Source organism: Triplophysa rosa, linkage group LG21 (genome assembly GCF_024868665.1).
Source record: "Triplophysa rosa linkage group LG21, Trosa_1v2, whole genome shotgun sequence".
Lineage (NCBI taxonomy): Eukaryota > Metazoa > Chordata > Actinopteri > Cypriniformes > Nemacheilidae > Triplophysa > Triplophysa rosa.
Window position 1 is genome coordinate 1612645 of NC_079910.1, and position 15403 is coordinate 1628047.

The 15403-nt window shown below is 40.2% G+C and overlaps 1 protein-coding gene across 1 annotated transcript in view; it reads left to right on the forward strand.

Moving 5' to 3' along the window:
- The first annotated feature begins 319 nt into the window (after nucleotides 1-319).
- Nucleotides 320-15403, forward strand: part of ctnnbl1 (catenin, beta like 1) — a 34290-nt gene continuing 19206 nt past the window's right edge. Inside the window, exons 1-11 of the mRNA XM_057363430.1 lie at nucleotides 320-463; nucleotides 1313-1501; nucleotides 1588-1694; nucleotides 1780-1919; nucleotides 2099-2196; nucleotides 3658-3751; nucleotides 4569-4660; nucleotides 5097-5169; nucleotides 6392-6450; nucleotides 6914-7062; nucleotides 8777-8958. Coding sequence (XP_057219413.1) covers nucleotides 434-463; nucleotides 1313-1501; nucleotides 1588-1694; nucleotides 1780-1919; nucleotides 2099-2196; nucleotides 3658-3751; nucleotides 4569-4660; nucleotides 5097-5169; nucleotides 6392-6450; nucleotides 6914-7062; nucleotides 8777-8958 — 1213 coding nt within the window. The 5' untranslated portion in view covers nucleotides 320-433. The remainder of the gene's footprint in view (nucleotides 464-1312; nucleotides 1502-1587; nucleotides 1695-1779; nucleotides 1920-2098; nucleotides 2197-3657; nucleotides 3752-4568; nucleotides 4661-5096; nucleotides 5170-6391; nucleotides 6451-6913; nucleotides 7063-8776; nucleotides 8959-15403) is intronic.

A 15403-nucleotide genomic window follows, 5' to 3' on the forward strand; every position in this document is an offset into this window, starting at 1 on the left:
TGCAAACAGCACAGAAACGGACACTGCTGTAGATTATGAGCAGAGCTGATACTGTATTTGAGGCATTAGATTAGAAAATATAAATCTGCTAACAATAGCATTATTGAAAATGTTTAAATCCCAGGATGCATTTTAGCTATCCCATATTAAACTTTCTTCACCTTCTTAAATGAAGGGAAGATGTTTAATTGTTTGTAAGCTCTCTTTACAGTTTGTAATGTAAAATCAATATTATCATGTCTGTGTTCTGGTTTTGCGGTTCGTCCTCCGCGGCTGCAGGTGTCGCCGCTGAGTCTCTGTGCGCGTGCGTGCCGCACGGTTCATGCGCGTGAAGAACAGACCGCAAGTTACCTCACAAACAAGCGTGTTTTGTGTTGACACACTTTATTGAAATATTGTTGTTTAGAAAGATTAAACAGACACACAATTTATCATGGATGTGGGCGAGCTGTTGAATTATCAGGTAATGTTGGGTTTTAATGTTACTGTGAGCTGCTTTCGCTTTATTTCATCTGTTCTGGTGCAAGTGTCAATGTTATGAAAACTTAAATAATTCATTCACGAATAAACACCTTTTCGGCTTTTCTGTTTATGTATACGCCTGCTGGTTCATTTGTGATTTTATGAAGGTTAGCATTTTTACTGAACTAGACTGTATGATTTCGGCGCTTAGTGTTTCTTTGTCTTTTAATAAATGCATAACGTTATATTTTTTTGTATATTATAAAGTATTTTGCTTACTCTCCTGTGATGTCAAAATACAACTATACTATAGTAATACTATGGTACTTTGATGCATGCCATGATATTTATTACACAGCTCTCCGTAGAAATTGTGCACGTTCAGAAATCCATTGTATTGACACGTTGCCATGTACAAAAACAGCATTACCATTGGCATGTTGTCAAGTATTCTGTGATTTGTTTTTGTTTTTAGTCACATAGCTGGAAGATTGAAGATGCTTCTTGAACACAGAATAATTTGAGATGAAATGATGACTTAAAATGATCTCTTAGTATTTGGTTTAACAACAGCAACACTGGATCTGGAGCACAGCGTGATTTAAGAATATAAAACAAACAAAAAGATTTGATATGAGTTTTTCGAGTCTTTGTGTTTATAACAAAGTCTGTCCTGTAGAATAACGTACAAACTTAAAATAAACATAGTGATGAAAACATTAACAATAGAGCCTGATACTGTCCCTGATGTTGTGCGGATGTCTTTCAGTTGAGTCATAAGTCTGATTCTGCATCTGGTGTTGAAATGGACCCCTTTGATCTTACAATCATGTGATCTGTTCTCTTTCAGCCTGACAGAGGCGCAAAGAGATCCCGAGACGAGGACAGCAAAGAGGAGTCCAGAACCAAACAGAAGGGGTCGGGTCGGGACGCCGGACGCCTTACAGCCAAGGCTGAATTGGACAGTGAGGAGCAGAGAGGAGGAGAGGGGGAGAAGATTCTGGAAAACCTGATGGATCAGGATGGAGAAGATCCCGAGGTGAGATCGTACGAGCACAGGTTTACTTTGAAGTAAAAGAAGAACAGATCTGACCTTTGACCTTGTGATTTGCCGTGTGTTGACAGGCGGAGCCGGTGGATGAGGGCACCGTGAAGAAAATGATCTTGACCTTTGAGAAGAGATCGTACAAAAACCAGGAGCTGAGGATCAAGTTTCCAGACAACCCCGAGAAGTGAGTATCAGGGATTTTTTGTCAACGATTCATACTCGCATGGTGGCTCGCAATGATGACCTCACTTCCTGTCATCTTGTGGCAGGTTCATGGAGGCGGAGCTCGACCTGAATGACATCATCCAGGAGATGCACGTCGTCGCCACGATTCCAGAGCTGTACCATCTGCTGGTGGAGCTGAACGCGGTTCAATCTCTGCTGGGTCTCCTCAGTCATGACAACACTGATATCCTGAGCGACAGATTCAAGCGATAATCCACGACATGCCTTCAGTATAGACCATTATTAGCGTTTACATGTCTCTATCCAGCCGATATGCCATTGAATCCTCTTTCAGAATGATCTTTTAAATTAAACAAACATAATACCTCTGTGAACTGTCAGTAAGAACTTAACATGAGTCACATATCAGCATTGCCGTGGTGGATCTCCTGCAGGAACTGACAGACATCGACACACTTCACGAGAGCGAGGAGGGAGCAGAGGTGCTCATCGATGCTCTGGTGAGTGTTTATGTCAATCATATTTATTAATAATGAGAAATAAAGTCCTCATCTGTGGTGTTTTGAGGAGCTGCCGGCTGATTCACGAGTGTTAGCGGGTCACACGCCACCGGCATTATTGACATGATTCACTGTGCGAGATTCAGCTGTTTATTAGTCTGACATTTTCACACGAGGTAGAGCGAGAGAGTGAGAGAGAGAGAGAGGTGCTAACATCCGACTGTTATTAAAAAAGCTTATTCCATCAGACGCAGAGGAAACGAGAAACAATCGGAGATAGATTTGGGTCTGATTTATGCCGTGCATTCACACGTTTGAATCATTGTTTACACACACATCTAAATCACAACTACTGTGCTCAGAAATGCAGAATTCTGGGTAACAGAGGTGCGTTGAATTACAAATGAGTGCTGAACAAGTCTGGTTCATTTTAGCCCAACGGTTTGTTCGTAAATCTGTTCATTGAGTCGTTGCTTTAATGTTGTCCTAAATGACAAAATGTAAAATGCTTTCTAATTTTAAATCGCTTTGCATAAAAGCATCTGATAAATGTAAATGTTGCTGTGCCGCATTTAAGCTCTTTTTTTGTTTATCTAACTGTGTTTTGTATTTGTGTTTGCTGTTTATCACTGTTAATATTTAGACATGTTTGGGGGGGTAAATCCTATTTCATGCATTCTGACTTCTTTACACTGTTAAACTTGGCTTCTCATGTTTAAAGATGAGGTAACGCACGCAGTTTCTGCCAATCTCATATTAATCTTGAGACCCTATACAGTAGTACTGCATACTTTGTATTTTCAAAGAGTATTTAGTTTGATCAGATTTATATAAGACAGATACAGCTGTATGATTATTTCCGGAAAAAGAGGAGCCTGCTGGAGGCGGGCAGCAGGGGGGCGGAACTACAGCACGAACACACAACACATCATGGCATTATCCCTGCATAACTGTTGATTCACTATAAGTTTGTGTTGTTTACATTATGCATGTACACGCCGATTGCCAACAAAACACAGACATATGACTCACTTTTAGCGCTAGGACCGCGCCATCTATCACTTTCAAACCATCTCCAAATCCAGCGTTATATCCAGCGTTTATATAACATCCATCACTGAAAACACAGCTGAACTTCCATCAGCCGAGTGAAGCGGTACTGCTCTTTCGCTCGGTGGATGACACGTGGGCCTGCTTTTCCGGGAGAATTGTCCAATAAAGGACTAAGAATCCATGTTCGAAAAAAACTTTCCAAAACCTGTACGAACCCTGGCGGAGCGAATCGAGCACAGAAATACTACGTCAGCTTTCCTCCCTCAACGTTAATTTCAGAATCATTACGAAGATTCAGTTTAAAAGATTCATTAGTGAATCAGACATTGTAATTTGGAAAGAAAATCTTTTTAAACACAGTATGCCATGTGTAAGCAGTGAAAGTGTTTGTTTGTTTGTGTGTGTTAGTTGGAGGGTCAGGTCGTAGCTCTCATGGTGCAGAATATGGAACGTCTGGATGAGACGGTGAAGGAGGAGGCTGATGGAGTTTACAACTCTTTAGGTAAAACACACACACACACACACACACACGCACGCACGCACACACACACACACTTTGGTTTTGGATCTAACGGATTTATATGACACATTTCCTCAATGTCTCACTCCCTGATTCAATGTCTCGTTCCAGTTGGTCTGTAATCTCTCTCTGTGATTGAGTTATCAGGTGTCTTTTCTAACACAGAAGAGTAAAAACTGCCCTGTGGTGTGTCGTACAGGCACATTCTCTACCTCTTTCTTACTCTCTGTCCCCGGGGCTCAGAAATAAACATATTTTCTTTCCTGCCAGTTATTGTTGGGCCAGTAGTTCTGATTTTTACTAGATCAATCAAAATGCATTTATAAAATCAAAACAATAAGTGTGCCTGCTGTTGTTCTTTTGACATTGCATTTTATAAATGATATTTTTAGAAACGCTGTATGAATCCTGCATCCTCGACGTTTTTCTGCCTGTTTGCTCTCATGTACTCGTGCACTAAACTAAACTGATGATGGCATAAATGCAGATATCAAAGCATCAGACGGTCTTCTCCGTCTCCGTCAAGCTTAACAGTACGGCAGCATCACACTTCATAGACCAGATGGCAAACTGATGTGTGTGTTTTGTGTTTTTAAGCATGAGTGTGTTGAGTTGATGTGGATGTGTTCGGAGGTCTGATCTCACTGCAGTTTGTCTGCATCAGTTATCATGGCAGCTAGGTGATGCAGACACTTCCAAAACTGGGTCACAGTACAACACGATTCATAAAACTGTGTGTCTGACATGCATGGAGTAATCTCTCTCTCTCTCTCTCTCTCTCTCTCTCTCTCTCTGGCAGCGGTGATCGAGAACATGGCCGAGTTTCGGCCCGGTCTGTGCACAGAAGCGGCCCAGCAGGGTTTAATGCAGTGGCTGTTAAAGAGAATCAAGGTGAGATGTTCAAAGCCTCCCGACAAATTTTTGTCCTCTATGATGTTGACCAATAGAAATACAGAATCACAAAATCTATACGGTTTTAAAATATGGGCAAACGAAATCGAGACGATGGTAAAAACTTGAATGCCATTTTGTGTGAAGTCGTCCGTGTATAATGAGGGATTTAACTCTGAATGTGAGATTTTCATAAGAGCTGTAGGCACGCTGTTGTAACTCACAGTTTTGCTCCACGTGAAGTGTAATTCTCCTGCGATTTTAACTGGAATAAGAGCTTCATGCTGTTGTGCTTTGAGTCTTAATGTTCCCCGAAGACCCGATGAATCCAGCGCTCTGACAGCTACGCTCACAATAGAAACACGGCACACAGATTGAATGGGACACAGCTGCCAAACCAATTGAAATCACCCGTTCCTTGTTTCTCTCCGAACAGGCGAAGATGCCTTTTGATGCCAATAAGCTGTACTGCAGTGAAATACTGGCCATCCTACTGCAAAACAACGACAGTAAGTGAAACATTTCATGGATACTGACTGTGTTTGATTGGATGCTTTTTGGGATTTATTCAAAATCTTAAAGGGATAGTTCACCTTCAAAATGTCGTTATTTACACGCCCTCTTGTCATTTCAAACCTGCATGACTTTCTTTCTTCTGCAGAACAACACAAAAGAAGATATTTTGGAAAATGTCCGTAACCGAAAGCTGTTGGTCCTCATTGACTTGACATTTGAGTCAACAGGGACCAACGGTTTTTGGTTACTGACATTTTTCAAAATATCTTCTTTTGTGTTGTTCTGCAGAGAAAGAAAATCACTCAGGGTGAGTAAATGATGACAGAATTTTCATTTGGAAGGCGAACCGTTCCTTTAACGTTAAGAATATGGAAGAAAACTTTGATTAATAATGCATGCATAATGCCTTATAGCGGACATTATATCTTCTGTCATCTGATAAACTTTTACTTACTATTATTATAACTATACATAGTTACCAACATAGTTACCATAGTTATAATGTATTATAAATCTCATTTCTTTGCATAATTTCTGACTTCATCGTATGAGCGGACAAATGCAAAGTCTTGTTTTATGTTTATTTATCAGACAATACAAGATATTATAATGTTTTTATGTCTGAATCATAATGCACTTAGAATGCTCCTATAATGCATTGTTAATGCTGGACTCTTAGAAAAGTGTTACTGAAAAAATATCTTTGAGTATTTTTCGCATTGACAAGACTCGAACAACACAGTAACATTTATCGCTTTGTTTCTTGTGGACTTATTTTTCCAAGTTTGTTGTGCAGGAAATAAAGACTAACTGACCAATAAGATCTGAGCTTTGGGTCATGTGTCTGAAAAATGCTTTGGAATGGAATTGCATGCAAGTAAATGACCAAAAGTGTACAATTGTTGTTGTGAAATGGCCTTTGGTATCAGGCTTTATGATTCTCGATTACACATGAAGTATTCCAGTCAGGTTTGTACGTACAGGCACAATATTCTGTTCACACTGTGGGTTGTATTGGTTTTCTTGTGCTCTGGTGTGTAAATATTTCTTTTGGTCTGTTGCTCTGATCTCAATAGCAGATCTTATCACGCTCACCTCTCTCTTCCCCATTATTAGTGCAGTGAGCTCTAACATTTATCATCCTTTCTCTCTCTGTCTCTCTCTCCTATTATTAGTGCATTGAGCTCACACATTTATCATTTTTCTCTCTCACAGAAACCAGGGAGCTGTTGGGAGAAATAGATGGCATTGACGTTCTACTGCAGCAGCTTTCAGTAAGATGTTCTCTCTCTCTCTCTCTCTCTCTCTCTCTCTGTCTCTGTCTCTGTCTCTCTCTGTCTCTCTCTCTCTCTGTCTCTGTCTCTGTCTCTGTCTCTCTCTCTCTCTCTCTCTCTGTCTCTGTCTCTCTCTCTCTCTCTCTCTGTCTCTNCTCTCTCTCTCTCTCTCTCTCTCTCTCTCTCTCTCTCTCTCTCTCTCTCTCTCTCTCTCTCTCTCGCTCGCTCAAGCACTCTTACCTCACTAACGGTCACTCGAGAGAAACTCAACTAACGTTCACAATTGAAGCTACTGTATAATGCAATGTGCAAATATTTGGTGATGACTTTGAAAGTGATCCCTGTTCTCTTAAACTTCTAACGGTTTTTGACATCTTATCTTTATAGTTAGAATTATCATCCTGGGTTGCTGACAATCTTCCGGTGCAGGCGTAAGTTTAACCTGTTAACATTTTCCTCACAGGTGTTTAAACGTCACAATCCGGCCACAGCGGAAGAACAGGAAATGATGGAGAACTTGTTTGATGCCCTCTGTTCCTGTCTCATGCTTCCAGCCAATCGTGATCGTTTCCTGAGGGGGGAGGGGCTTCAGCTTATGAACCTCATGCTCAGGTATGTCATCAGAGTTCATGTGCTTGCGTTTGTTGTTGAGTAAAATATGATGCTGTGGAGGCACGGGGCGGTATGAGATTTTGACGGTATGATAACCTTACACAAACGTACCACGGTTTCGCTGTATTGTAATTACAACACATTAAAATGTGTTATTTTCAAATCTCTGCGTATACAAACAACAACTTTTCAACTGGACACAATACATTTTATTTTTAACCAACATATTGAACGTGTTTGTCAGGCAAAAACAAAGCCTTAAAATTACAACATTCTTAAAATTTTTTTTTTGCCATATATGAGACGTAAACATCAAACATCGAATGACATGATTTAATTAAGTGTTTTTGTGTAAACACAGCTCATACTTTAGTAACGGTATCACAGAAAATGTTAGTGGTTTTGAAACCTTGACTCTTTCAAACCTCGGTATACCTCGGTGCCGGTATTCGGCCCATGCCTAATTCTGTGTGATGTCATAGCACACGACCTCAGCGATAATCGTGGTGCTGAACGTTGAATCAGTATCTCATTTCAGACATGTAAAACCCTCTTCTAAATCATGCACATGTCACACAACTCATCTTGACCTTTAATTCTTAGTTTTCTTCATTTTGCTGATGCACATCGATATAGTGTTAACAAGTGTTTTTACAATTTGAGTATTAGTTGGATATTACATTGAATCTTTGAACGCTGAAGGACAGACTTGTAATTATTTAAAAACTGCATTTAAACTTTCCTTACATTTTCCATGGTTCCTACACCTCCTTTAACACCTGTAATATCTCTCTCTCTCTCTCTCTCTCTCCCTCTCCCTCTCCCTCTCTCTCCCTCTCTCTCCCTCTCCCTCTCTCTCTCTCTCTGTCTCTCTCTCTCTCTCTCTCTCTCTCTGTCTCCTCACCTCTTCTCTCCCTCTCAAATCAGCCTCTTCTCTCTCGCTGGCGTCTCTTCATCTCTGTCTGTCTGCCTGTCTGCTCTGTCTGTCTCTCTTCTCCCTCTCTCTCTCTCTCTCTCTCTCCTCTCCTCCTCTCCTCTACTACTCCCTTCTCTTCATGTCTCGTCGTCGTCTGTCCCTCGTCTCTCGTCTCTCTCCCTCATCGTCGTCTCTCTCTCCCTCAATGCTCTCCATCTCCCTCTCTCTCTCTCTCTGTCTCTCTCTTCTCTCTCTCGTGTCTCGATGTCGCTGTCTGTCATCTGCTGTCTCATACTCTCTCTCGTCTCTCCTCTCTGCGTCTCTCTCTCTGCTCTCTCTCTCTCTCTCTCCTCTTCCGTGTTGGTGTGCTCTGTCATCGTTCGTCTCTCTCCTCTGCGTCTCTCTCTCCGCTAGCTCGATCTCATGCTCGTCGCTCTGCATCATGTCAGATCGTCCTCTGCTCTCTCGCCTCTCTCTCTCTACTGCTCTGCTCTTCTCTCTCTCTCTCTCTCTCGTCGTCTCCTCTCGTCTCATCTCTCTCAATCTCCTCCTCTTTGTCTCTGTCTTCTGTCTCGTATCTCTACTCTCATCATCTCTCTCTTACTCGTGATACATCTCTCTCTACTCTCTCTCTCTCTCTTCTCTCTCTCTCTCCAATCTCTACTCTCTCGTGTGCTCTCATAGATTGTCTGGTTGTCTCAAGAAACAATGGACACAGTCTTAAAAATCATAAAAGAAAAAATGTGATTACAACACAATTTTTTGGTTTTACTTTTATTCTTCATGGTCTCTGTCCAGGGAGAAGAAGATGTCTCGGGTCAGTGCACTGAAGGTTCTGGACTACGCCATGATCGGTCCAGAGGGTTCTGATAACTGTCACAAGTTTGTGGACATCCTGGGTCTCAGAACCATATTCCCTCTGTTTATGAAAACACCCAAGAAGATGAAGAAAGTCGGAATATCAGACAAGGAGCATGAAGGTTAGTTTACCACAACCTTAAATATGCATCGTCTGCCTTGAATCGTCTGCTAATATTTGTGTTTTTGTTTGGCACGTGTAGTCTTATTTTGCTTTAAAATAAAGTGCATTTATGAAACCAGCAAGATTTTATTAGGACAGTATTTCCCGTTGTCTTTAATCTTAGATGAAGTGTTTTTATTTCCCTGTGAAAGCAGCAGTCTTTATGACCAACACAAACGCTCTGTTTGGTTTCATGCACGTCCAGTAATTTCTCTCTTTTCCTTTCATGTTCTCTGTGTTGCCTGCAATGTTTTTTCCCTCAGCACTTTTATTCTCTTAAAGATGGATTTAGTTTGGTGGAGTTTCTCAATTAGCAGCGCACACGCACATGCACACGGGCAGTGTAATATCACATGGGTTTCACAGTAATATCTTTTTCTCGTCCATTATTTACAGTCTGTGGTTTATTCCACAGGGAGTGAAACTGCCGCTGCTGGTGTTGTTTAGTCACCGCGTTTCCTCACACCATCCTTAATTCCTAATGCTTATTAAAACCCTAGAATGAGAGAGAGAGGGAAAGAGAGAAGCCCATTTTTAATATCTATTTGATATTTTATCCTTCATTTAGCATTTTACTCCACCTTATTGTTTGCCGTTATTGTGTTTTTTTGTGTGTATTGCCTTGACAATATTGCATGTATAAAGTATCTTTAAATTGAAAATTCAATATTTAAAGAGACAGAAGCTGCATCCAAAATTGCATACTGTGACAGTATGTACTGTTTGAGGTTTATTTTAAAAAATGGACATCTGCCCTAAAGTTTTCCGCTGTTTTTAATAAGATTCACTTTTTAATTTGACCGTTGCTCAGCTCCCGTGGCATCATGGGAGAGGCTTGTTGCGATTGACCGCTGATACACGTTGTCCACCCGCCAACCGATTACATCACTTGTCAACAGCGGCACCGACCCCCACCGTCATTTAGAATTTTTATAGTAATAAATCACTTCGTTTAGTTAAAGAGATTGAATCCTATTTAGTCCAGTTTTACTCCTTTTACTGTACACATGATTCCTTACCTTGCATACTGTTGTATACTAAATGTGTAGTGTGTGAAATATGTAAGAGTATATGAGTGAGAGACACACAGAGAGAATAAGAGAGAGAGAGAGAGAGAGAGATGGTGTTGTTGAGGGGTTTTGCTCTGACAGTCTTCAGAGGTTTAGCAGCGCTTGAACGTTCAGATGTCACTGTTCAGTCAAGCGTGAGGAAAATGGGATGTGACATCTGTACGTTCATCGGGGAGGCAGAATTCATTAACCCGCTGTCTCGCGCTGAAAAGATGAAAATCAGACCTAAAGACGGCATTTAACAGCGGTTTTGTCGGTTTTTGTTCAACTTTCCCGAAGCTCAATTCGTTCGACCTCAGCAAATTTGTTTTGAAACGGATTAGTTTTTCCTTCTTAAATTGGATTGGTTTGTTGTCTTAAGAAACACGATTGTGTTCTGTCGTGCTCGTGGGAAATATGGTTACTGTGAGATTACGCAAGCGTCAGTCAGTCGGCCGGCCGGCCGGCGCTGTTCTTTTCTTAATTCCTGACGCGCATGTGGAGAAAAAGAGTCTTTATGAAGAGATTAATTCATTATCGCTTTTCACGACAATAAGAGTTTGAGTAATTAAACAGCTCAGCTCTTACGGCCAATCGTAAAAGTTCATTTGATCACGGGAAAATCCCTTCTGAAATTTACTCGGCTTACATTTGCATTCGTAATCAGTTCATTAGGAAAAGCTCTTTCTGTTTGCCGACGTAACGGAGATTTACAGAGCGCTGATATATTGTGTCTCGCGGAGTCTTTTGTTGAGGAAGGTAAAAACGTTTGTTAGAATTTACACAAGAGTTCTGCGCCCGAATACACTTGAAATTTACTGCGTTCTTTTTTGTGAACTTAAAACAGATGGTGGGCAGGTGAACAGTCCTGACAGACGTGAGGATGTTAATCTTGTGCTCGAGCACAATAGCGTGAGAAGTTTGAGCGGTTTCAGAATAATTATGTGTTGGATGAAAGCGAGAGAGATTGTCAGGATGAGTTTGCGATGGAAGGAGTGAAGAAGTCGTGACGCTGAATGTTTGCTTCACGGTGAACTTTGAACTTGTTTTGTCACCACGACATACATCTGCCAGATTTCATGGCTTTAAACTTCACCAGTAAAAAAAAGCATTCAGTTAGTCTAGAGAAACATCTCTGGTGTCGCTGAAGGTTTTGTGTTTTCTTATAATTTTTTGCGTTTTAGGGCTGTCAAACGATTAATCGCATCTAGAATAAAAGTTTGTGTTTACATAATATATGTCTGCATACTGTGCATATTCATTTTGTAATTTTTAAAAGCATACGTATACGTATTTGGGAAATATTTTTAAAAAATTAAATATACTTTAACAATAATTGTTGATTTGATGTATATATATATACACGTTTATTCATTTTTATATTTTTTCTTAAATACATGCATGTATTTGTATGTCTTTATAAATACAAGATTAAAATGCACAGTACACAGACATTCATTATGTAAACGCAAACTTTTATTCTGGATCGCGATTAATCGTTTGTCCGTCCTAATTTATAATTGATACACTTGACATTTAATGTTTCAGCATAACAAACGTTATGTGGCCCAAACTTAACTTCCGGTAGACCTGGGCAAAGGATCAATAACTGTCGAGTAGTTTTAATTAAATTTTATACAATTAATATACAATAAAATATGAAATAACTTGTTATATAATAATTAAACACAGACCGTCTTTAGACTCATGTATTGGTTTTTGTAGATATTGACACAAACGTCACTACTGTTGAGTTGATGAAATGTCTGTGGTTCGGTTTGGCTGATCTCTGATCAGTCGGCGCAAGGGATTCTGGGCTGTTTCGTACTGAATTACTCCAGCGGTTTGACCAAATGTCTTGTGCTAAAGAAGCTAATATCAGTTCTCACGAGGGTTGTAAGAATGTTGAGACGATTCGCGTCGTCGTCTCAGCAGCGTCTCGAGATCGGCTGAATGTGATTTCAGATGATCGGGGAGGGAGACGCAGCAGTTCATTTACTTCTAATGATTGTCTTTTAAGTGCTTCTTAATCTCTACCGGACACGTCATAATTGCGTTAAGTGCTTGAATTGCTTTGTTAAATTGGATCAGAAGCTCTGGTGTAATTGCGCTGATCTCCAGAGCTCTGTTAATTCTTCTGTTGGAAATGAAAGTTGGAATCGGGTCATTGTTCTCCTCGTCTCTGAGGTTTTGCTAATGGATTCATTATTGAAAATTAGCGCCTCCTTTCCTGCAGATTTTGTGTGTTGATAATGTGATAATCCGCTTTTCTTTAACAATTGGTAAGAAAAAACGCTGCAGATGGGCTAGTGCACGTGCTAGTGTAGAAACATCATCTGTGACATCACGCTGCTTTAAAGGGCCAAATCCATTTTAGAGTGAGTCACATGCACTGTTCACTGTGAGAAGGACAGCATTTAAAGTGAGCACTCTGAAGAGTGTAGGGAACATTAGAACTGTGAAGAGTGTAGGCGACATTGAAGTAAGCACTCTCAAGAGTGTTAGGAAGGTTAAAGTGAGCACTCTGAAGTGAAGGGAGAACGTTTAAGTGAGCACGCTGAAAAGTGTAGGGGAGATTGAAGTGAGCACACTGAAAACTGTAGAGGACATTGAAGTGAGCTCTCTGGAAAATGTAGGGAACATTGAGGTAAGCACTTGAAAAAAAATCAGGTGATATTGAAGTACACACTCTAAAGAATGTAGGGGACATTGAGATGAACACTCTGAAGAGTGTAGGGGACATTGTGGTAAGCACTAAAAGAATGCAGGTGATATTGAAGTGAGCACTCTAAAGAGTGTAGGGGACGTTGAGGTAAGCAATCTAAAGAATGCAGGTGATATTGAAGTGAGCACTGTAAAGAGTGAAGGGGACATTGAGATGAGCACTCTGAAGTGTATAGGGGACATTGAGGTTCAGTAGGCACTTTAAAAGAATGCAGGTGATATTGAAGCACTCTAAAACTGTAAAGGAAATATTCCAGAAAAGTATTGGGGGCGTTAAAGTGCACACTCAGATAAGTGCAGGGGCATTGATATGTGCACTCTCTAGTAATAGTTTTCTAGAAACAACTCTCTCTCTAATGCATTGTCCTTCAGAAATGTTATTTGCGCTGTGCACCACACTGACTGACTCCTGTCTAATCCCACAAAGATTATTGCCCCCTGTTGGCGCCCCGTTGCGTTTACGACCAGCCAGCCAGCCAGCCAATGGACTTTCTTCCCATTGCCATGGCGATGTGGAGTAATGGTGTTGGGCAGTCGAGTCTTTCCTGTGTATAATGATGACAAAAGCTTTCCCGGGGCAGCGCTGGAAGATAAGGCACTTATCTCAGACCTCTTCCCTCTCTCGTGTCCCTGTGGCTGTATTGCTCACCTCCAGACACTTTATACCGCCGCTAATAAAGCTTCACTTTTCTTCTGCTAGTGGCCGTGCTCCCCGGAGTCGCCTTGAAGACCCGTGACACGGCGGTGCTGACCGAGCGCTTCCTGTTGGAGCGTGTTGATTAATGCGGGCCCACCGCGCACCCGCTGCATTAGAATGCGTAATGTGTTTATAAGAGATGCCGGCGTGGACCGATGCTTAAACTCAAGGGGTCTCATTTGTATTCAGAGGCGGCGAGAGCCAAGGCCAAATTAAATTGTTTTATCAAGGCCGACTGATTATTGCTTGTGAGGGCTTGTTTGAGATAGCAGTTAAATATTTATTTTTCTCTTCATGTGCATGTGCTGTTCTAGCTGTCACGTACTTCAGTATAGAAGAACTGCTCTCAGACACTCACAAATTCACTGATTAGCGAATTTTCATTTCAAATCATCATTTCTAGATGTATTGTGGTCGTTTCAGTCTAGTGTTTGTTGAATTCCAACAAAATCAACTGTAGGAGTGACTGAAACTTATCCAACAGAAATGTGAAAGACTGACAGCATGACAAGACAAACTGTGATGAGAATCCAGGTTATCACATAAAAAATTGTTTTTAAACTTTTTCTAAATACGTGTAGAATTTGACTGTCGTGTTGCTTAAAAGTGAATCTGAACTTGTTTTCTTTGCCGTATTTGAGGTCTGAAAAAACACAGAGCGTCCCATTTTCACCTGTTTCTCCAGTTTTCATTTTCTGCAAATAAATGCAAATAGAAACAATGGTTTTTATTTGAAATTCGGTAAAATTATTGTTAGTAGTTCACAGAATGAAACAAAAATGATCATTTTATCCAAACACATGCCTAGAAATAGTAAATATTAAAATCAGAAAAACGGTCTCTGAAATGGTCTTTTAATTTTTTTCATGGCTATACAAGCATCATGTCTTTCTTTCATTCATTCATTTTTTTTGTCTTTCTATCCTGTCTGTCTTTTTACTCCTTGTTGCTTTTTTATTGTTTTTTTCTTTTTTCCAGTACATTATTATTTTTATCTTTGTAGCTTGTATGTCTGTCTTTTACTTCTTACTGCTCTTTCATTCAATTTTCCTGTCCGTCTTTGTATTCCTTGTTGTACTTTAATTATTTTCTTTCTTATTTATTCATTTATTTATTTTTCTTTCTTTCTTATTTATTTTGCATCTACTGTTTTTTCTTGTTTTGTTTATTGATGTACCTTGTTTCTTTCCTTTTTGTGTGTGGTTTTCCTTTATCCTCGGTTTGTTTTTTCTTTATTAGTTAAATATATCGCTGCTGTCCTTCTGAAACTCCATTTTTTGTGATTTGTATTTTTTTCCATAAATCACTATTATTAGTCATCCTTTATGTTTGTCATTGGGTTTTGCAAATATCTAACCAATAAAAAGTATTAGTATGTAATCATTTAAAAAGTACAGCGGTTTTTCCATTTTCTGAAAAACAGCGAATTTGGACCTCCAAGGCTTCTGAAGGACAGCGACGATATGCATTATAGTTTATGTAATAGATGCAGTATGTCGAGTATTGTAATGTAATGAATGCTTTAGCACAGCGTCGGTCCTCAATCCCACAGCACTGCACATTTTCCCCTCTATGAATGAGCAGATGAACTGATTCAGTTGTGTTTGATGAAGGAAACGTCCAAAATATGAGGGCTGAGATCTGTAAGCATTGCTTCTTTAATATAGACTTAAATCCAACATTTTTTAAAAATCTGGGTGTACATTTTTCACATAGAGAAGAAGAGGCGAGAGATTTCTGTCTCCTGTCCCCATCGTGTGCCCTTTCTGCTCTAATGCTTCTACATTAATGTGTTTGTGAAGCAGACGAACACTTTCATGCACTTCACTTTCATTAAAGCTTTCAGAGCAACGGCACATTTTCCATCTGCGGCGCTTATCTAACACAATCACAGCCTCTTAACAGATACTGCGCACTTTCAACTTCTTTTTGTG